The sequence below is a fragment of the Pistacia vera genome, unplaced genomic scaffold (assembly GCF_008641045.1).
Source record: "Pistacia vera cultivar Batoury unplaced genomic scaffold, PisVer_v2 Contig182, whole genome shotgun sequence".
Classification (NCBI taxonomy): Eukaryota; Viridiplantae; Streptophyta; class Magnoliopsida; order Sapindales; family Anacardiaceae; genus Pistacia; species Pistacia vera.
In genome coordinates, this window is record NW_022195917.1 from 111,583 (window position 1) to 134,502 (window position 22,920).

General features: G+C 34.9%; 7 protein-coding genes and 2 non-coding genes across 10 annotated transcripts; 6 read left to right on the forward strand and 3 right to left on the reverse strand.

Annotated features, from left to right (window-relative positions):
- The first annotated feature begins 2,675 nt into the window (after positions 1-2,675).
- Positions 2,676-4,711, forward strand: LOC116126666 (actin-depolymerizing factor 2). Its single transcript, XM_031412338.1, has 3 exons — positions 2,676-2,834; positions 4,182-4,447; positions 4,541-4,711. The coding sequence occupies exons 1-3, from the start codon at positions 2,832-2,834 to the stop codon at positions 4,689-4,691; spliced, it is 420 nt and encodes a 139-aa protein (XP_031268198.1). The 5' UTR covers positions 2,676-2,831; the 3' UTR covers positions 4,692-4,711.
- Positions 4,712-5,390: 679 nt separating this feature from the next.
- On the reverse strand, positions 5,391-8,478 carry LOC116126660 (putative pentatricopeptide repeat-containing protein At5g59900). The gene has a single exon (XM_031412332.1). The coding sequence runs from the start codon at positions 8,428-8,430 to the stop codon at positions 5,719-5,721; it is 2,712 nt and encodes a 903-aa protein (XP_031268192.1). The 5' UTR covers positions 8,431-8,478; the 3' UTR covers positions 5,391-5,718.
- A 235-nt stretch (positions 8,479-8,713) lies between these two features.
- Positions 8,714-9,782, forward strand: LOC116126632 (actin-depolymerizing factor 1-like). Its single transcript, XM_031412311.1, has 3 exons — positions 8,714-8,753; positions 9,001-9,268; positions 9,362-9,782. Exons 1-3 carry the CDS (start codon positions 8,714-8,716, stop codon positions 9,510-9,512), a joined length of 459 nt encoding a protein of 152 aa, XP_031268171.1. The 3' UTR covers positions 9,513-9,782.
- A 747-nt stretch (positions 9,783-10,529) lies between these two features.
- Positions 10,530-13,298, reverse strand: LOC116126661 (putative pentatricopeptide repeat-containing protein At5g59900). The gene has a single exon (XM_031412334.1). The coding sequence runs from the start codon at positions 13,248-13,250 to the stop codon at positions 10,539-10,541; it is 2,712 nt and encodes a 903-aa protein (XP_031268194.1). The 5' UTR covers positions 13,251-13,298; the 3' UTR covers positions 10,530-10,538.
- Positions 13,299-15,108: 1,810 nt separating this feature from the next.
- LOC116126665 (histone H2B.3-like) lies at positions 15,109-15,762 on the forward strand. Its single transcript, XM_031412337.1, has one exon. It carries the CDS (start codon positions 15,170-15,172, stop codon positions 15,593-15,595), a length of 426 nt encoding a protein of 141 aa, XP_031268197.1. The 5' UTR covers positions 15,109-15,169; the 3' UTR covers positions 15,596-15,762.
- A 1,170-nt stretch (positions 15,763-16,932) lies between these two features.
- LOC116126633 lies at positions 16,933-17,292 on the forward strand. Its single transcript, XM_031412312.1, has one exon. It carries the CDS (start codon positions 16,933-16,935, stop codon positions 17,290-17,292), a length of 360 nt encoding a protein of 119 aa, XP_031268172.1.
- A 1,704-nt stretch (positions 17,293-18,996) lies between these two features.
- Positions 18,997-19,068, forward strand: TRNAC-GCA. The gene has a single exon. It is a non-coding gene; the product is annotated as a tRNA-Cys (tRNA).
- Positions 19,069-19,621: 553 nt separating this feature from the next.
- Positions 19,622-19,695, reverse strand: TRNAV-AAC. Its single transcript has one exon. It is a non-coding gene; the product is annotated as a tRNA-Val (tRNA).
- Positions 19,696-19,775: 80 nt separating this feature from the next.
- LOC116126659 (THO complex subunit 4A) lies at positions 19,776-22,557 on the forward strand. 2 transcript variants are annotated; one of them, XM_031412330.1, is made up of 5 exons: positions 19,776-20,135; positions 20,231-20,386; positions 20,969-21,037; positions 21,126-21,307; positions 22,137-22,557. In XM_031412330.1, the coding sequence occupies exons 1-5, from the start codon at positions 19,974-19,976 to the stop codon at positions 22,312-22,314; spliced, it is 747 nt and encodes a 248-aa protein (XP_031268190.1). In that variant the 5' UTR covers positions 19,776-19,973; the 3' UTR covers positions 22,315-22,557. The 2 variants fall into 2 exon arrangements, with proteins under 2 accessions (XP_031268190.1, XP_031268191.1); XM_031412331.1 differs by having other exon boundaries at positions 20,237-20,386.
- Positions 22,558-22,920: the final 363 nt, after the last annotated feature.

Consider the following 22,920-nt stretch of genomic DNA (forward strand, 5'->3'; position numbering starts at 1 on the left):
TTTATAAATTGCAAAAACACTCTGGTCACCCGCCGGCGGTGGCGGCCGCCTGTCCTTATTCAATGGGTGGGTTGGGGATTTTTTTTTTTAACTTTTAATATTTTATTATGGGGGTGTTTAGTAAATAAACAAAGATAGGAGATATTTTTGTTAATTTCCAAATACTACATCGTAATACCCGCCCAGTTTAACTTTTTTCAAAAGACTATTCTAAAAACTATTAGAATAATGAACCAAACGGAGCCTGGAAATTTGAGTATTATTTTTTAAACGCATTTCTACTCTATATTAATATAATTATAATATAATATGAAATATGATTAATCGGTCGCATACTATTATTAATATAATTATGCTTTGTTGACTCATGCTTCTTGGCATAATAAACTAATTCAATTTTACACCGATTACTTCCTTAAACGCGTGAATAACCTACTCGTATAAATTTTATGAGTAATTAAATTAAATTAAATTTGTTGTTAGAGATAGAGTTTGAAAGACTTATCATAAGAAAATAATCAACACGGTGAAAGTTAAAAATGTCAATTTTTAAATTTTAGGTGGTTACAAATAAATATGTGCTTCTAAAGCGAACAATATAAATTGAATTACCTCTGGGTAGTCGAATGGTTCGATAAAGATTTTTGGGTATATTATTCAAGAGGTTTTAAATTTGAATCATTTCTCGGTTGTTAATAGAAGTAGCTACTGGAGCTCTTACCTGACTGGTAATTCTAGAGTTCCGAAGGATTAGTTGAGGTGTACATAAGCTAACCCAGACACTCACCAATCATAAATAATAATTAAAAAAAAAAAAATTAAACTATGATATTATTGGTATCCCTTTTTTTTCTTATTAGACCCCTTTAATTATGTTTTTTCAAATTTCAATTTTACCCATTCTATAAATTACTGAATAGGACTAATTAAAAACCATTACTACAACCAACAATAATTTTCATAAAACCTAATTTCCATTTTACATTATAAAACCTTATTATAATTTTATTTTTTTTCAATGTTTATATTATTCTTTTTGCTTCAACTCTATTTTTTAATTATTATTGCTGGAACAAAACATAACTTACTGTTTTGAGACCCAAGGCCAAAAATCGTGGTGTTTATTTTCAATAAACTTTTTCAAAATTATTTACCAACTTACACGAAAAACAATATTTTATTATAAAAAACAAGAAAATTCACCAAAATATTTAATTTTGCAATCAAATTGATTACTATTATCTTCAATAATATCAAAACAAGATTTCATGAAATGAAAATTTTGTGATTCTTTTGGATCTATACAAAATAAGGATTGATAGAACATGAAATATAAGTAGTTGAAATAAAAATAAGAAGGGTTATGTTGGAAATACATGAGGTTTATTTAAATATTTATACATTCCTAAAAAAAATTAATGGGGTTTATTTAGAAAGGAGGTCTAATAACATAAAATGTGGGGTGCCGACAAGTTACTAAAATTAAATTGGGTTTAAGCTATTACATATTTACAATTAATATTAAAGCGATCGGTGCAGTGTGAGAATTCATATGGACGTTTCAGAATCCAGAATTTAGTTTATATTAGGTCAATTGAAGTCTCTTGTAGGATTTAGTCTAATTTGATTCATTTGTATAGTGAATTATTTATCTTAATTTTATACGAAAGCTTACACTTTTCATGGTTAAATTGTTTATTTTTGTGTATGTTTTGTTAGCCTTTAACAGCTGCTTTGTAGGTTTTAGATCTTTTTACTAAGTAATGCATTCAAGCGATGGACGTAACAAAATTTTGACCGTTGATTCATTATAAGTTAATATTAATCAACGGTCAAGATTTTACCACGTCATTCAGTGCACAAATTCGATATATATAATCTTATTTTTATTTAAATTTTTTTTTTTTAATATGGAAAGTTATCTCTAGCTTAAAAGTTAATGACATTATCCCTCTAAAGTATGATATAATAACAAAAAAAATTTATTTATTTAAATATGATGACATCTAATATGTCTATTCCTTATATTATTTAATTTGATTTCGGCGTCCTAAAGATCTTTAATTTGGCAATTTGTTATCACCATATTCATCTTTGTTAACAAATATTTTGTATTTTTAAATTGCACGTTTAATACATAATCTAATATAGAATTACATCCAGTTAAATATCATGTAAACCTTATGGGCTAGGTAAGTTACAAATATGATAGGTGATCATTTTGTATGATTTGAATACAAAACTTCTGAATAACCTAGAGTTCTATCATCCGACCACAAGTCCAGTGCTTTAGCAAAACTCTTTTTAGTAATATTGAAAACGTTAATTAATATTTTAATAACTCACTTAGAAATTAGTTTATTTTTAAAAATAAACTTATGCAATTTTTATTAATTAATTTTTTTTTTAAATACTTCTATATATTTTTAAATAAAAAACGAAAAAACTGCTCCTATAATAGCACTAGCGGCTAGCTTAGAGTACAAATTTTGTCCAAAACCGACCGTGAAAGCAACGTGAGTATAGGGCACAATTGACATTTTATAACTTGCAACGTGTCCAATGATGATTGGAAAGACACGCTTTCCCTCTGTTGTCACGCATGACCGCCATCATGATATTTGGCGGACCTGTGGAGCCACCAAAATTCCAAACACACCAGTCAGTCAGATTTTCATATTTTAAAAAGAGAAAAAACAAATAAAATAATTATTCTTTCTTCATTATCACAATCTCCGTTTAAACTTTCAAAAAGAGTTCATTTCATTTCCTCCCCGATTAAGTTTCCTTCTCCCTGCTAATTCTCCGTACCATCACTTGATCTTCAAACCATGGTGAGTTAGTTGTCTTTCACTTTGACAACTAAGCTTTATTTCTATTTTTATGTTATCATATTGGGTTTATTGATGTTTGTTGTATTATAATTGCTTTTCTGTTTTGTTTCTGGCTAAGGATTGATTAGATCTGATGTGTGTTTTGAGTTTTGACTGTTTGTTGACTAGAGATCGTTGAAACTCGTGCTGATAAAAGACCTGTTAGTGAGGCTGATTTGATGTATTTTTGAAGTATGATTAGGTTTGCTTGTTAGATTGTATTTAGTTTGTGTTTTTTCTGGTCTGACATGTTAATTTGATTATTAGTGCATGCTTTTGTGGGTATTTGATTTCTGTTAAGGGCATAGATATATATGTTGATTTCTTGTTATTGATGGTAATAATGAAGGACATTTTAAGATAGTGTTTTTGTACATGATGTGTTCCGGTACATTGCACAAGGATGATCATGTGTCCAATTCATTATGGTTTTGCTAATTCACATCTTAGTTTAAGTTAATTGATGATATGTTGATTTTCGAGTCTATGATTAGCATGAATTACAGAACATTTTTACAAATTTTGGAGCCGTTGTCCAAATTAACTGCCAGTCTCGGAGAGAATTAACTAAGCTCTGTTTTTATTGAGGACATCTCAGTGCAGTGTTTAGATGACTTTATTCTCTCTTAATATTGTATGACTTTATTCTCTCTTAATATTGTAAGACTTAAGTCATCCCGTTTATTTTGCCTTTTAAAATTTTGGTTCATCATGATTATGATTGTTGCGTGAAGATTTGGATTTTGGTGATGAATGGGGTTATGTAATTGTTTTTCTTGCCTCTGAACTGCCTTGTTTGACTTGGTTATGTAATGTTCTCTTTACCATCCTTCTTATTGTGTTTATGAGTTGCTTTGTACCAAGCAAATCTAGTGACACCTTATTGATGTGAGATTCAATGGCTTCTGCCACATGTGATTATAATCTTATTTGTATATTGACCATTTGTATGGTAATGTTGAGTTCCACAATGCATCCATAAAGATTGGTGTGTTTATTAGGTTAATGTGGACACTAGTGATCCAATTTTGATAAGGTCGTATATATATATTTGGAAAGGAAGTCCAAAAAGGGGAAACTAGAGGGTCAATTGCAGCTGGGTGCGTCAAAGAATGAGTTTATTATTTTATTCCCTAATGAACTGAAAGTGTTAGATAAGAACATATGGGAGGTTGGGAACTTTTATCTGACAGAAGGTGGAAGCACAATGGAGGAGCCTTAGAGAAAACTTATCTTTAGTTTGCACTTATGGGTTGCTTCAATCAAATGTTTGTCTTAATAGGTAATACCTTTTCATTCTATTCACAGGCTAATGCTGCTTCGGGAATGGCTGTGCATGATGACTGCAAATTAAAGTTTTTGGAGTTGAAGGCTAAAAGAACCTACCGCTTCATAGTGTTTAAGATTGAGGAGAAGCAGAAGCAGGTTATTGTAGAAAAGGTTGGTGAACCTTCTCAAAGCTATGAAGACTTTGCTGCAAGCCTTCCTGCGGATGAGTGCCGATATGCTGTCTATGATTTTGATTTTGTTACTGAGGAGAACTGTCAGAAAAGCAGGATTTTCTTCATTGCCTGGTAAGTATCATGTGCCAAAAGCTATTGTTTTTGTATTTATTGAAAGCTGTATTTGTACTCGTAGCTGCTAATATCCAGTGTCTGTTTATTAAGGTCTCCTGATACATCAAGGGTACGTAGCAAGATGATTTATGCAAGCTCCAAGGACAGGTTCAAGAGAGAGCTAGATGGGATTCAAGTAGAGCTGCAGGCAACAGATCCGACCGAGATGGGTCTTGATGTTTTTAAAAGCCGTGCCAACTAAATAAAAATCTCCAACTCTCATATTGGAGATTCTCTCAATGCTGTCTGCTTTACCTTAGGTGAAGTGTGAATAGTTTGTGGAGGCAGTTTGAACCTGTCTGAATTATGATAGTGGTTTGTTGTTGAAGTTTCACTTATGCTGCATTTCTTCATCTAGAACCAATTCAGTGATTTCGGTGATGTCTTTATTGATTTGATATGGTGTGGAAGTTATGAAATGAGTGGCTACTTATAGTTATTTTTACAAAGCTAAGGTGTTTTAATTTCGTCAGGACCCTTCTAGGTTTTCTGCATCTTTTGACTCGAAAATGAATGTTTTTAGTTTTCTTTCACCCTTGCATCAATTTGTAAGCAATCGAATACTATTCAGAATGCTGGTTTGTCTTCAACAAATAAAGCAGCAACACTGTTGTATGAAACATATCCAAGACAAGCCCGCCCTTCCATTTCTAATGACTTATGGTAGCTTGAAAAATGTGCTTGTTAATAAGTTCAAGTTGTCAGCAGGATGAAATATAAGTGACTATACAAATAAGACAATGGGACTGCTTTTAAGATCATCCGACCAAACGGACAGAAGTGGGGTTGATTGTGTCTGAGCCTTTATATTCCAATTCTCAGTTTCTAAGCCGAATGCCGTATTATTGGCATGAGAGAAAGGTTGTTACAAAGAATCATAACAACTAGTATTTTTCCAACAAATTTATAGCTCAATCGGTAGCCCCAACTGTATAAACGGTAAGGCTTCTTTCAGCTTGATGCTAGTTTGGCGTCCTCATTCAACATTATTATACATTCTCTTCTCTACCTTTACTTTACAAGATTAAGCTAATCTACAAATGAGATTCTCTAAAGTAATATATCTTTCAACTGGTAATGCAGGCTGTCAAAAGGTTAAAAAATGTTACCCTTAAATCATCAGAGTTCTGGCCAAAATCGAGAAAATTGCCAGCTAAGACCATGCTCTGAGTTCAAGGGAAACCTATTTGATTTTCTATGCATAACTGTTACAATCAAGTACCTAGGCATTAACTACTTGAGGAAGTCGTGTGATTGAGGGCATTACATGTAACTTGATTTGGCTTCACACCCCTTCTCACCATGTCATCACGTAATTCAAAAGCCTTGGTGAGCTCTCCTCTAACACAGCAACCATATATTAAGAAGTTATATGCCAGTGTATCAGGTTTAAGACCTTTATTCAGCATGGAGTTCCATAACTTAAGGGCTTCATGTAAATTACCCCTTCTACAGTACTCGTAGATTACTGTTGAATATGTAATACAATCAGGGTGAATGCCATTGTCCATCATTCCACCCAACAGCTCGATAGCCATCTCAAAATTCCCCATTTTGCAAAAGCCGTGGATGAGAATATTATATGTGACAGTGTTTGCAAAAAGTCCTTGAAGCATTGCATCATGCAACTGCACAGCTTTCTCCATATTCCCTTCTTTCGTAAGGTGGTCAAGAAAACAACCATATGTCACCTGATTTGGAAGAGAACCGCTAGCCAGCATTTCCTTACATAGGAGCTCAGCTTGATCCATGAATCCTGCCTTACATAAGCCATTTATAAGAGCAGTATATGTTACAACATTTGGAATGCATTCTTCGCTAACCATTACATCCCAAAGTCTAAATGCCTCCTTCAGATTAGCTGCTTTGCTATTTGCATCAATCATGCTCGTATATAATACATTATCAGGCTTCAACCCTTGGTCATTCATTTCCTTCAAAAGATCAAAATATCTCCTTGTATCATGTTGTTTTAAAGATCCATCTATAAGTACAGTATAACACACAAGATCCATGTCCACACCTCTTTCCATCATCTCCCGACAAGCACCTAGTGCATCCTTTAATCTCCCTTCCTTGCAATAACCATGTAGAAGTGCACTGTAACACATCTCATTTAACTTGTTATGTTCTCTGTGAAGGCCATCCATGAACTCTTTGGCTTCAGACACTCTACCAGCAGAACAAAGACCTGTTATTAGAGGCCTATAGGTGTATGTATCTGGTAGAAGGCCCTTTCCAATCATTTCATCAAACAACTCAAATGCCTTTACCATGTTGCCTTTCCTACAGTGACCTTCAATCATAACATTATAAGTCACTTCATTTGGTATAATGTCACGTTCCACCATTTCATTAAACAATCTAATTGCCACAGCCAGCATATTTGCTTGACAAAGACCAGAAATAAGTGCAGTGTAGGTGTAAGTATTTGGTGTGATGCACTTACCAGTCATCTCATGATAAAGCCTAAATGCCTTGTGCAATTCCCCTTGATTGCAATATCCACTTATTAAGGATGTGTAAGTTATCACCGTGGGCGTCAATCCTTTATCAATCATTTCATCAAGAAAAGATTCAGCTGCATTCAAATTTCCCAACTTGCAATGTCCATTTATCAAAGAATTGTATGGATAGATGGTTGCTTTTATCCCCTCATTAGTCATTTTACCAAGAAAACTAACTGCAACATCCATTTCTCCCCTTCTACATAATGAATCAATCAAAATAGAATAAGTAACATTGTTTGGTCGTAGGCCCTTCTGTCCCATTACATTAAAGAGAAACTCAGCTTCATCAAATTTTCTCTCTTTGCACAAAGAATTGATCAATGCATTGTACACAAACAAATTAGGCACTGCCCCAACTCTCCCCACATTATTTACCAAATCAAAAGCAACCTTGATCTTTCCCTTCCTTCTCAACCCCTCAACAAGACCCGAAACAGCCGCTTCACTTGGAACAAAACCCAACGCAATCATTTCATCTATCAACCCCTCACCAACCTCAAACTCTTGCACTTTGCAGCATCCAAGCACTAATGTACAATATGTAATTACATCCGCTTTTAGTCCTTTTTTTATCAAATTATTCTTCACCTCAATAGCCTCAAAAATTTTTTGACTCTTGCAAAGTCCATGAATCAGGACATTATATATGACAACATTTAAATCAAATCCTTTTGTTTCCACACAACAAATCATTTCCTTGGCTCTAATAAATTCTTTTAATTCACACAAACTCCTAACCACCGCAGTGTATGCATAAACATCAGCCAATAAACCCACATTAACAATCTCATCAAACAATTCCAAAACTAAAACAAAATGTCTAATTTTAACAAGCCCGTTTAAAACTCCACTCAAAGTCCTAACTTCAGGCAACAAATTATTCTCTCTCATTGACCTAAATATAAATACAGCATCAAAAACTCTCTTATTTTGCACATAACTTTGCATCAATAAGTCAAAACCCAAACTTGAGGAAAACCCACATTTCTCATAACAATCTAAGAAAGCATCAAAAGCTTCTTTTGGCGTTAACCCCCGAAGAAGCAATGTTTGCAACAGCGAACTTGCAGGCCAAGATAGGTTATTTTGAACCAAACCGTGAATCAATATGCAAAACGACGTCGTTGAGTGATTGAAGTTTTTGTGCAGGCCTAGAAAATTGAAGAACCTTAAAGCTAACCTGGAATCGTCAAGGGTTTGGATCAAGACCTTCTCCACGTGGTGAGGCTTCAATGTGGTTGATAAGACGGGGTCGTTCAAGGCAACTTTCCAACTCTGTTTTCCTCGTACGATGTTGATGAGGGTGTTGATGAATTTGGTGTCCTCCTTGTCGTCATTACCTGGATTGACAGGTCTAGATAAAGGTAAAGAGTTTCGTTTTGAGTGAAAATTGGAGACCGCGAGAGGCCGGTGACCACGAGTGAACTTCATTTTGAGATTGAAAAGAGAAGTTTGAGCTTGGAAGTGTTACAGGGCAGTGTTTGTTTGATGCCGTGGGACTGAGAATTGGTCGAACCGGCATTTGTTTAAAGTGGGAGGGTCGGATCTGGGAGTCCAAGTTCAATAATGATTTTGTGTGGTTTGGGCTATGACCCAGCCCAGTAATGACCCAGTCGAATTTCAATAGATACCATTTAAACCCCACAATTTTTATAAGTAAGGCCCATCTTCATTTCAAATGAGGGTAGAAATGTAATACTCTAATTTTTATGCCATGAAATTAGTTGGCAGATCGGGGAAATTCCATGTATCAAGTATTCTTCATCAAAATGGAAAATGAAAACTACATTCACAATATATATATTTTTTTGGGTATAAAGTTTGTACTATACTTCATACTTTTTGAATATCAAAATATCTCTAATTTTGTTTTTGTTGTTTATTTTAAATATTTTAATTTTGTTAATTTTGGGAAATCAAAATAAAAAAGAAATGATAAAGAATACCAAGAAAAAATTTCTTTAATATTAATGATATTCTAATTTTATTTATCATTTACAGGATCCGTTCATCACAAAACTTACTTTTACATCACAGCAACAAAATTAAAGTTTTTGGAGTTGAAGGCTAAAAGAACCTACCGCTTCATAGTGTTTAAGATTGAGGAGAAGCAGAAGCAGGTTATTGTAGAAAAGGTTGGTGATCCTTCTCAAAGCTATGAAGACTTTGCTGCAAGCCTTCCTGCGGATGAGTGCCGATATGCTGTCTATGATTTTGATTTTGTTACTGAGGAGAACTGTCAGAAAAGCAGGATTTTCTTCATTGCCTGGTAAGTATCATGTGCCAAAAGCTATTGTTTTTGTATTTATTGAAAGCTGTATTTGTACTCGTAGCTGCTAATATCCAGTGTCTGTTTATTAAGGTCTCCTGATACATCAAGGGTACGTAGCAAGATGATTTATGCAAGCTCCAAGGACAGGTTCAAGAGAGAGCTAGATGGGATTCAAGTAGAGCTGCAGGCAACAGATCCGACCGAGATGGGTCTTGATGTTTTTAAAAGCCGTGCCAACTAAATAAAAGTCTCCAACTCTCATATTGGAGATTCTGTCAATGCTGTCTGCTTTACCTTAGGTGAAGTGTTAATAGTTTGTGGAGGCAGTTTGAACCTGGCTGAATTATTATACTGGTTTGTTGTTGAAGTTTCACTTATGCAGCATTTCTTCATCTAGAACCAATTCAGTGATTTCGGTGATGTCTTTATTGATTTGATATGGTGTGGAAGTTATGAAATGAGTGGCTACTTATAGTTATTTTTACAAAGCTAAGGTGTTTTAATTTCGTCAGGACCCTTCTAGGTTTTCTGCATCTTTTGACTTGAAAATGAATGTTTTTAGTTTTCTTTCACCCTTGCATCAATTTGTAAGCAATCGAATACTATTCAGAATGCTGGTTTGTCTTCAACAAATAAAGCAGCAACACTGTTGTATGAAACATATCCAAGACAAGCCCGCCCTTCCATTTCTAATGACTTATGGTAGCTTGAAAAATGTGCTTGTTAATAAGTTCAAGTTGTCAGCAGGATGAAATATAAGTGACTATACAAATAAGACAATGGGACTGCTTTTAAGATCATCCGACCAAACGGACAGAAGTGGGGTTGATTGTGTCTGAGCCTTTATATTCCAATTCTCAGTTTCTAAGCCGAATGCCGTATTATTGGCATGAGAGAAAGGTTGTTACAAAGAATCATAACAACTAGTATTTTTCCAACAAATTTATAGCTCAATAGGTAGCCCCAACTCTATAAACGGTAAGGCTTCTTTCAGCTTGATGCTAGTTTGGCGTCCTCATTCAACATTATTATACATTCTCTTCTCTACCTTTACTTTACAAGATTAAGCTAATCTACAAATGAGATTCTCTAAAGTAATATATCTTTCAACTGGTAATGCAGACTGTCAAAAGGTTAAAAAATGTTACCTTGAATCATCAGAGTTCTGGCCAAAATGGAGAAAATTGCCAACTAAGACCATGCTCTGAGTTCGAGGGAAACCTATTTGATTTTCTATACATAACTGTTAGAATCAAGTACCTAGGCATTAACTACTTGAGGAAGTCGTGTGATTGAGGGCATTACATGTAACTTGATTTGGCTTCACACCCCTTCTCACCATGTCATCACGTAATTCAAAAGCCTTGGTGAGTTCTCCCCTAACACAGCAACCATATATTAAGAAGTTATATGCCAGTGTATCAGGTTTAAGACCTTTATTCAGCATGGAGTTCCATAACTTAAGAGCTTCATGTAAATTACCCCTTCTACAGTACTCGTAGATTACTGTTGAATACGTAATACAATCCGGGTGAATGCCATTGTCCATCATTCCACCCAACAGCTCGATAGCCATCTCAAAATTCCCCATTTTGCAAAAGCCGTGGATGAGAATATTATATGTGACAGTGTTTGCAAAAAGTCCTTGAAGCATTGCATCATGCAACTGCACAGCTTTCTCCATATTCCCTTCTTTCGTAAGGTGGTCAAGAAAACAACCATATGTCACCTGATTTGGAAGAGAACCGCTAGCCAGCATTTCCTTACATAGGAGCTCAGCTTGATCCATGAATCCTGCCTTACATAAGCCATTTATAAGAGCAGTATATGTTACAACATTTGGAATGCATTCTTCGCTAACCATTACATCCCAAAGTCTAAATGCCTCCTTCAGATTAGCTGCTTTGCTATTTGCATCAATCATGCTCGTATATAATACATTATCAGGCTTCAACCCTTGGTCATTCATTTCCTTCAAAAGATCAAAATATCTCCTTGTATCATGTTGTTTTAAAGATCCATCTATAAGTACAGTATAACACACAAGATCCATGTCCACACCTCTTTCCATCATCTCCCGACAAGCACCTAGTGCATCCTTTAATCTCCCTTCCTTGCAATAACCATGTAGAAGTGCACTGTAACACATCTCATTTAACTTGTTATGTTCTCTGTGAAGGCCATCCATGAACTCTTTGGCTTCAGACACTCTACCAGCAGAACAAAGACCTGTTATTAGAGGCCTATAGGTGTATGTATCTGGTAGAAGGCCCTTTCCAATCATTTCATCAAACAACTCAAATGCCTTTACCATGTTGCCTTTCCTACAGTGACCTTCAATCATAACATTATAAGTCACTTCATTTGGTATAACGTCATGTTCCACCATTTCATTAAACAATCTAATTGCCTCAGCCAGCATATTTGCTTGACAAAGACCAGAAATAAGTGCAGTGTAGGTGTAAGTATTTGGTGTGATGCACTTACCAGTCATCTCATGATAAAGCCTAAATGCCTTGTGCAATTCCCCTTGATTGCAATATCCACTTATTAAGGATGTGTAAGTTATCACCGTGGGCGTCAATCCTTTATCAATCATTTCATCAAGAAAAGATTCAGCTGCATTCAAATTTCCCAACTTGCAATGTCCATTTATCAAAGAATTGTATGGATAGATGGTTGCTTTTATCCCCTCATTAGTCATTTTACCAAGAAAACTAACTGCAACATCCATTTCTCCCCTTCTACATAATGAATCAATCAAAATAGAATAAGTAACATTGTTTGGTCGTAGGCCCTTCTGTCCCATTACATTAAAGAGAAACTCAGCTTCATCAAATTTTCTCTCTTTGCACAAAGAATTGATCAATGCATTGTACACAAACAAATTAGGCACTGCCCCAACTCTCCCCACATTATTTACCAAATCAAAAGCAACCTTGATCTTTCCCTTCCTTCTCAACCCCTCAACAAGACCCGAAACAGCCGCTTCACTTGGAACAAAACCCAACGCAATCATTTCATCTATCAACCCCTCACCAACCTCAAACTCTTGCACTTTGCAGCATCCAAGCACTAATGTACAATATGTAATTACATCCGCTTTTAGTCCTTTTTTTATCAAATTATTCTTCACCTCAATAGCCTCAAAAATTTTTTGACTCTTGCAAAGTCCATGAATCAGGACATTATATATGACAACATTTAAATCAAATCCTTTTGTTTCCACACAACAAATCATTTCCTTGGCTCTAATAAATTCTTTTAATTCACACAAACTCCTAACCACCGCAGTGTATGCATAAACATCAGCCAATAAACCCACATTAACAATCTCATCAAACAATTCCAAAACTAAAACAAAATGTCTAATTTTAACAAGCCCGTTTAAAACTCCACTCAAAGTCCTAACTTCAGGCAACAAATTATTCTCTCTCATTGACCTAAATATAAATACAGCATCAAAAACTCTCTTATTTTGCACATAACTTTGCATCAATAAGTCAAAACCCAAACTTGAGGAAAACCCACATTTCTCATAACAATCTAAGAAAGCATCAAAAGCTTCTTTTGGCGTTAACCCCCGAAGAAGCAATGTTTGCAACAGCGAACTTGCAGGCCAAGATAGGTTATTTTGAACCAAACCGTGAATCAATATGCAAAACGACGTCGTTGAGTGATTGAAGTTTTTGTGCAGGCCTAGAAAATTGAAGAACCTTAAAGCTAACCTGGAATCGTCAAGGGTTTGGATCAAGACCTTCTCCACGTGGTGAGGCTTCAATGTGGTTGATAAGACGGGGTCGTTCAAGGCAACTTTCCAACTCTGTTTTCCTCGTACGATGTTGATGAGGGTGTTGATGAATTTGGTGTCCTCCTTGTCGTCATTACCTGGATTGACAGGTCTAGATAAAGGTAAAGAGTTTCGTTTTGAGTGAAAATTGGAGACCGCGAGAGGCCGGTGACCACGAGTGAACTTCATTTTGAGATTGAAAAGAGAAGTTTGAGCTTGGAAGTGTTACAGGGCAGTGTTTGTTTGATGCCGTGGGACTGAGAATTGGTCGAACCGGCATTTGTTTAAAGTGGGAGGGTCGGATCTGGGAGTCCAAGTTCAATAATGATTTTGTGTGGTTTGGGCTATGACCCAGCCCAGTAATGACCCAGTCGAATTTCAATAGATACCATTTAAACCCCACAATTTTTATAAGTAAGGCCCATCTTCATTTCAAATGAGGGTAGAAATGTAATACTCTAATTTTTATGCCATGAAATCAGTTGGCAGATCGGGGAAATTCCATGTATCAAGTATTCTTCATCAAAATGGAAAATGAAAACTACATTCACAATATATATATTTTTTTGGGTATAAAGTTTGTACTATACTTCATACTTTTTGAATATCAAAATATCTCTAATTTTGTTTTTGTTGTTTATTTCTAAATATTTTAATTTTGTTAATTTTGGGAAATCAAAATAAAAAAGAAATGATAAAGAATATCAAGAAAAAATTTCTTTAATATTAATGATATTCTAATTTTATTTATCATTTACACGATCCGTTCATCACAAAACTTACTTTTACATTTAGAATGTTGCGTTTAATTTAGAAAATATTATGTTAGTGGGAATATTATATTAAGAAGAAGATATATTATCTTGAAAAATTACTAGGAATGTTATATTAATGTGTTTGGTTAGAAGGAATAAATTGGTGGGTATGTTATGTTTATATGTTTGGTTGGGAGGAATAAATTAGTGAATATGTTTTTTAAATTACTGAATTGCCCTTTTTAAAATATTATTATTATTATTTAGATTACTAATTATAACCCTCTATATTATAAAAGTTTAAAAATCAATAAAAACACCCTCATCCACCCAACCACTCTCAACCGCCAACCAGCAGTACCGATAGCCGGCAAACCAAATAGCTCACGGCCGGTCGGATATGGTCGGTTATGCGTCGATATGGCCATTTTTGGCCAAATCGATAAATCTGACCGCAAATGGCTAGAATCGATAAATCTGACCGCAAATGACTAGAACTGATCTGATCAGAAATGATCATATTGACGCACGGTCGGCCAAATTCAACTTGCCATGTGCAGTTTCAATGTTGGCAATCGATAGAATTTGCTAGCAGCCAGCGATTGTGGTAGTCTTGGTGGGCTGAAATTTATTTTAAATATAAGGGTATTAATGTCTAAAAACTTAATTAATTTGGGATAAAATTATAATGATATGTTTATGTAAATTAATTTAAAAAATAAGGGTATTTTTGTCCCTTTTTAAAAAAATAAGTGATAAAATTATAATAAAAATAAGACTAAGATTATCAAATAATCTTAAAATACCAAAAAAACTAAAATAATCAAATCATCTCTTACATTACCAATAATATTTACGATTCATTTTAAAATGTTATTGAAATTTTATATTAGTTAACTCTTGACAATAATAATATAAATAGCCGCGCCGAAGAAAATTCAAACACACCCTTACAGTATTCTATACGGCTAACCCGCGCTGAAGAAAATTCAAACAAATTTCTCCTTCTTCATGATTCCTGTTAAAGCCGTCCATTCCATTTCCAAAACAGCTAGATCCAACGGCTTGCCCTGGCCACGTCACTAATCTCCATCTCTTCATGCTTTCCAACCAAAACCCATTTAATGCATTCTTTCCCAGCCGTAGATTTACCAATTTGATATCTCGCAATCCAAAGGCCTTTACTTTCCACGTCACTAATCCTCGTCCTTCAAAATCCCCCAATTATAATCAACATCGCCGCTCTATATATAAAATACCCCAATCAAGTCTTCAGTCACATCGCAATCTAAGCCCCCTATTTTCTCATTCAAACAACAGTTTCCCGTAAAATCTTTTTGTTTCACTATTTCAATGGCGCCAAAGGCCGAGAAGAAGCCAGCGGAGGAGAAAAAGACTACGGTGGCGGAGAAGGCTCCAGCCGAGAAGAAGCCGAAAGCCGGAAAGAAGCTGCCGAAGGAAGCCGCTGCCGGTGATAAGAAGAAGAAGCGCGCGAAGAAGGGCACGGAGACGTACAAGATCTACATATTCAAAGTCCTCAAACAAGTCCACCCAGATATCGGAATCTCGTCTAAGGCTATGGGAATCATGAACAGTTTCATCAATGATATTTTCGAGAAGCTTGCTCAGGAAGCCTCTAGGCTGGCAAGGTACAACAAGAAGCCAACTATTACTTCTAGGGAAATTCAGACCGCAGTGAGGCTTGTACTTCCCGGTGAGCTGGCTAAGCACGCCGTTTCAGAGGGTACCAAGGCCGTTACAAAGTTTACTTCTTCTTAAAGTAGTTTTAGGTGTTGTTTTGTGAAGGAATGTGTTAGCGATGATTACTGTTTTTTTTTTCTCTTTTTTTGGGATAAATGGTTTGTGATGATGATGTAAGTACTTTTCATGGCTAACTTAAAGTGTTTCTTTTAGAGATGGTTGAAATTAAGTGGAAAATTTACTTATTTTCTTTTGTTCAAAGCGTGATTGGTTCATTTTTGTGTTTTAATTTTTCTCTTATTGTTGATGTGCATCAATTCATATTTTTAATTTTTAAAGAGAATATTTTTCATGTTAATCGTAAGTCCTCATCGACTCACTCCACTTCAAGGATTCAATGCATGAATGGAAATGGGTTTGGTGGCACTTAGAATGGAGACCCCTGGCCATCCTCAGCTGACGAAATTATAGTTGACAACTGCTAAGACATCTACTCATTGCTTTCGCGGTCACTGGCAGTGCGAAAGTATGGGGTTTGATGCTATTGTCTTTACATGGCGAATAGCAACTTCATGTTTGCATTGAGGTTCTAGAGGCTATTGGATTGGGGGATATTCGATGATGCAGTGGTAATGGTTGGTTATAACTGTGTTTCAACGGTTAATATATAGACATGGATTGATGGATAGCCAATATTGCATAATAATCCATTGATCCTGAACTCTTGGAGCGAGATGCTGAAATGAATGTTTAGGCCACCTGTCTTGGCCAGATATCAACCATTTAAGCTGAATTACAGCCTTCACTCAGCTGTTTTTCTGTTTTGCTAAAGAGCCTGAGCGTGGAATAAATCTCCTGCTTAAAAAAAAAGAATATTTTTCCTTTAAACTATGCGAAGGATGAAATGCAAAAATTAGATTTTGTTCAGAATTATAAGGTTCCTTACTTTATGTCATGCATATAATTTGGATAAACGTCAAGAGAAGGGCTTGATTATCTACAAAATAGCAGAGCAATTTCGAACAATCAGTAAGTCTTATTTTTTTTTTTTTTTATGTATAAGATAATTATGAATTATGATAACTAAAGCATAACTTATCACATATATTATTGGTGGAAAATTAACATATTTAATTACATAAATTCAAATCTGAGACGAGAAAAACGTGAGCATCTCATATATATATATAAGGCCGAAATGAAATGATGGTTTATATAACAAGCAAGGGTGTATTAGTCATTTTCCCGTGCTGATAACAAGTTACTTAAACGTGCATCCGCCCCCGTCTCTCTGTTTCTTCCCTTAAAAACTGCAAGAGCAAAACCAAAAGAAATGCCATGATCACAACAACCAACTCTTCTTCACATTCACTTATTTTACATTTATCACCAAACTCTTTTATTATCTTCACATCATGTTTTTCCCTTCTCTTCACTCAATCATCACACGTCTCACAACACGTTGGCCTCTTCTACTTTCTGCTGCAACATGGACAATCCTCTTGACGTTAACAGTGGCCGTGGCTTCTTTTGCTCCTGAATTGGCTTTTGTATCGGCTATATCTCCTTCGTCATCTTTCTCAAGATCATGTTACGCAGATGGGTTTGTTAGGATTCCTTTGGACTTTCCCAGGGAGAGTTTGTGCGTGCCTTCTCGTATGGCGAAGAGGTCCCCGTTGGATTTCTTTGTTCCTACCGTGTTTTCAGCGCTTGTTGTGGTTGGTTCTACTTTCGTGGTTCGATCTCTGGGCTTGTGGGAGACTGGGAGAGCTTGATCATTGATGCTTATATTCCAACCAATTCTTTTTCATAAGATTTTCCAATATAGTCAAATGATTGATGTGATTTCACAACAGAATTCATCAGAATTTGCAAACTTGTCTATTGTTTTTCGGTTCTGTCCAATCTATGTATCCATGCAATCTCATCTCATTTTAGGACAAAATGAATGTTGTTGAATCTTTCTTTATTCGTTTCCCAAATATTAGCCTGAATGCGTGGGACTCTATGGCTCTTGGCCAGGTATCCATTGAATGTTTTTGAGTTTTCTTTTTTTGCGCTTCAGTCTCTCTATGCTTCGTCATATGCGTGTTTTAGGATTTCTCTCATTTCCCTCTCTTTGATTAGCCTTAGCAATTACCATACTCATAACCAGTTTGTATAGATTTTATCATATTCACCAGGACCACGACCACAAACCAGAAATAAAAAGAATGTAAAACAATTCATTAAGCGACATTAGTCATTGCGTGATTATAGGTATAAAAATTACAATAATACTACTCTTCTAAGCAAATTATACTACAAGAGTTTTACAAATTAAACGGTTCACTTGTGGCTGAATGACAAGACTTTAGGTTATCTAGAAGTCTTTATGTTTGAGTCAAACATATTTAGTCTATTGGGCCAGTAGGATATCTAACGGATCTCGAAGATTAGTTGAATCTGACTTATCTAATTCATTAGGCTTGTAGGATTTTTAATAGACCTCGAGGATTAATTAAGGTGCACACAAGCTGATCCAAACACCCTGATCACCAAAGAAAAAATAAAAAAAAGAGTTAAACATATTAAAAGATAAAATTCTTTGTATAACTACTACTTATATACTAATCCAAAAACGTTCTTTATCTATATAATCCCATTATCATAGAATATTTCCAAGAACATATAGAAAGTAGCAATATGAATAATTTCAATTACATATGCTAGTGGTCTTGAGAGAGATATAAAGCCAAATGTAATTCATATAACAAATTTGTATGAAGGTGATTTTCAAGTCTCATGTATTTGTTTGAATTTGAATCATTTGATATGAGTAAGCACTCCAAAATTGAAATTAGGGTTGCTATATTAATGAAAATTTGTAAAAATTATTTATTTTTAATTTTATATTTGGGCCTGAGATAATGATAAGAAAATTATGATCTAAGAAACCCTTAAAAAATTGTTAATGGGTATAGGAATATTATTTTACGATTTTTAACGCTNTGAGAGAGATATAAAGCCAAATGTAATTCATATAACAAATTTGTATGAAGGTGATTTTCAAGTCTCATGTATTTGTTTGAATTTGAATCATTTGATATGAGTAAGCACTCCAAAATTGAAATTAGGGTTGCTATATTAATGAAAATTTGTAAAAATTATTTATTTTTAATTTTATATTTGGGCCGGAGATAATGATAAGAAAATTATGATCTAAGAAACCCTTAAAAAATTGTTAATGGGTATAGGAATATTATTTTAAGATTTTAAACGCTAATTGTTAATGTGTGTAAAAGAGTATTTTTAAGATTCAAAGGCTAATTGTTAATGGGTGTAAAAGAGTACTTTTAAGATTTAAAGGCTAATTGTTAATGGGGGTAAAGATTATTTTTAAGATTTAATAAAGTAAAATTTTGATTTCAGCATGTTAAGAAAATTATTTAAATTATTACAAAAAATAAATAAAATTGAGAGAGAATAGTTTACCAATTGGGTCCATAGCTCAGTGGTAGAGCATTTGACTGCAGATCAAGAGGTCACCGGTTCGAACCCGGTTGGGCCCTATGAGTTAACTATTTTTTCATACATTTTTAACAACAATTTTTTGATGTAAATTCCAACAAATTTTTTTATAAACAGTATCATTTATTCTTTTGACAATCATCTTTGATGTAAACTGCAATTTTTTATTTTATAAATTGCAAGAAAACTTTTTATAAACACCATCATTTATTCTTTCTTGTCAAATCCCGGTAAATTGCAACAAATATAACTTTCCAAACATATATGACAACATGACATAAATTATCACTTATATGCAAAAAAGTTTTTATAAACATGTGCTGACTATTGACAAAAACCTATCACTTCAAGGAAAAAGAATATTCATAGAGCCAAACTTACAGGAAAGGTTAAAGAGAATTTTCAAACGACGGGGTTGTGTAATTCATAGATATTTGGGTGGGGAGTTAATATTATGAATATTTTTCAGGGGTGACTTTAATATTTAAAAAAAAAAGTTAGGGAGTGTGAAGTTCGTAGATATTTTGGGGGTGATTATGAATATTTTTTGGAGTGACTTCAATCACATTAAAATTGGGGGAACCAAAAATTCAATGGCGTCGCCCGGACTCGAACCGGAGACCTTCAGTGTGTTAGACTGACGTGATAACCAACTACACCACGACACCTCATTGAACGAGTCACTCATCTAGTCTTTAATAACACTTTAACTACTTACGATTATTAAATATCAACCGCGTGAAAACTACGGGTCTTCTCTGACCTCGGTCAACTTTTTGGCTCTTCTGCTATTCTTCTCGCAAAACCTTTCTTTCTTCTACGAAACCCTAAATTTTCTCCTCTGCTCCTATACTTTTTTCTATAATTTTCTCTCTTATTTTCTCGTGTTTACTACGTTTTAGTTTTCATTAGTTTATTTTATTTTTAATTTTAATTTTAATTAAAGATGTCGAGCTCTTTAGATATGTCTCTAGATGACATCATCAAGAACAACAAAAAGTCCGGATCCGGAAACTTCCGTGGCCGCGGACGAGGATCCGGACCTGGACCAGCTCGCCGCTTCTCCAACCGGGGCGCCAATCGTGCGGCACCTTATAGCGCCGCCAAGGTAATTTAAAAGTTTTAGGTTTTAGATCTGTAATCGTTGTAGTTATTTGTGCTTAAGTCTGTTTAAAATTAATTATGTTTTATCTTATTTTGAAGATTCAGGCGCCGGAGACGACGTGGCAGCACGATATGTTTACAGATCAGGGGACGGCGTTTCCAGCTCAGCAAGCGGGTCGGGCCTCCGCTATAGAGACCGGAACGAAGCTTTACATATCTAATTTGGATTATGGTGTCTCTAATGAAGACATCAAGGTAAATATTTATTTTTATGTGGATTTATATTATTTTCACTTTTGATTTTTCAATATCTGTTCGTTAGTTGTATGCTGACAATGATAAGAGAGGTTGCTAGTTTGATTTTTTATGTAATTTTGTTAGGAAAGTATATGTATTAATTGGGAGTGTTTATCAAATCTTTTATGTTTTTGCGATCTGCATGGATAAAGTGGTTCTTATGATTTTATTTTTTCGAAGTCAATTTGAGTTAAGTACTAACATGCTTCTTTATTGCTTAGGAATTCTGCCGTCTATTTCTACTTGATTGGGCATAATTGTCAAAGTCTACATAAGACCAATTTATGATTTATGATTAGTATGAAACTTGTTTATATTTGATTTGTTTGTCTTGAATACAGAGATACTTTGTTTTTTTACTCTCTTTTGGCTGTGCTGGAGTTGTTATTTCTGTTGGATTTGCTACTTATCATTGTTATTGCAATTTCAGTGGTAAATTTATGGGTTATGATAATAGTATTATGTGATATTCTTAATCTTAATGGTCTAGATTTCCTGTTGTGATGTTTAAAATTTTAATGTTGCTGCGATTGTGTGCAGGAACTGTTTTCGGAAGTTGGTGACCTGAAGCGGTACTCAATCCACTATGATAGGAGTGGGAGATCGAAGGTATCTAATCAAGTTTGGCTAAACTGGTCCTTCTGATGAATTCTTTGTGTCCTGCTGTGGTTTAGAAACAAAAAACTCTTTTTCTTAGGGAACGGCAGAAGTAGTCTTTTCACGACGGGCAGATGCTGTGGCTGCTGTCAAGAGATACAACAATGTTCAGCTTGATGGGAAACCAATGAAAATTGAGATTGTGGGAACGAACATCACCACTCCTGCTGTGCCTTCAGCTGCTAACGGAATTGTCAGAAATTCTAATGGATTTTCTAGAGGGTATGACCATTTTGTTAGACGTATGCGTTTGATTGTGCTCTCATGTTGAGTTGGGTTTGAAAGTGCTGAGTTAATTCAAGGTTTTCGCTAATAAAAGTTTTAAATAACATGTAATCTCTAAGGTTTTTTCTTCTTAATCTTCAGTTTTTTAGTTTAAGAATTTATGAAAAAGCAATCATGATTTTAGTGCTGCTTCTTTGATGTGAACATAGTTATGCTATGGTAAGTAACTGATTTAGGCTTTCCACCTCTTCTAACTTTATTCCTGGACTTAAGTTGGCTTTTTTTCTTTCGACTTGAAAGTGTTGAGGTCTATCTACCTTCACAGGTGGTTTTGCGCCGCTGTCAATGCATGCATATCAGCTTGCTGCTACTGCTTTATAAAATGATAATTATGTTGACAATTAATACCTTCCCTTACATGTTCAATTTGTTAGTACCACATCAGTGCACCTAGATAACATCTTTCATAAATAAAAGACAACTTCATAGACAAGATATTGTCATTATAATTTAATTTATCCCTATTGTGACCATTGAAGAAGATTATGGTTATTCATGCTCCTGGTTGCTTATCATTGCGCTTGGAACTTGGTTGATAGATAAGAGAAAGATATAAGCTTTAAGTAGTAAGCCTTGGTGCTAATTGAATTTGCTCAGCTATGTGGGGATTACTTATGGACACATCATCCTCTTGAATTCATTAATTTTTTTATTGATATTTGCTTATAGATTAGCATGTACGGTGGCAATTCTTTTCTCCTATGTGTTTCTGCTGGGATTGATGCATTTTTTTCCTGATTGGTTTTGTCTGTGTTGTATTTTGCAGTGGACAAGGTAGAGGTGGTGCATTTAGACGGCCACGTGGAGGAGCTGGTGGTGGCCGTGGATCTGGAAGAGGTCGTGGACGGGGAAGGGACCACAATGAGAAGATATCTGCTGATGACCTTGATGCTGATTTGGACAAGTATTATTCAGAAGCATCAGAAGCTATGCAGACAAGCTGAACACACATCATGTGTCCCTTGTTTAGTACTGTATCTTTCTTCTGTGACTAAATTGTGATTGACGAGCAACAACCTCGAGTACTTTGTTTATCTTCTTACTAAATCCTACTATTTAGAGAACAAAGAAAACACTACTAGAGAGAACTATTAGAATGTTGGTTTGTGGAATTTGGGCTTTTAATGTCAACTGTTCCTTTGACTTGGGTTTGAAATTTGGGTTAATGGACAACTGTCCAAATGTAATCTGCGAATTTGCTTTTGGTTACATTAGCTTCTTTTGTCCTTTCTCTTCTCTTCCACAAGCCAGAGTATAGAAGCGGCAAATCTGTTTCTTGCTTTCACATGCACAAATAANATGGATAAGAGAAAGATATAAGCTTTAAGTAGTAAGCCTTGGTGCTAATTGAATTTGCTCAGCTATGTGGGGATTACTTATGGACACATCATCGTCTTGAATTTATTATTTTTTTTTATTGATATTTGCTTATAGATTAGCATGTACGGTGGCAATTCTTTTCTCCTATGTGTTTCTGCTGGGATTGATGCATTTTTTTCCTGATTGGTTTTGTTTGTGTTGTCTTTTGCAGTGGACAAGGTAGAGGTGGT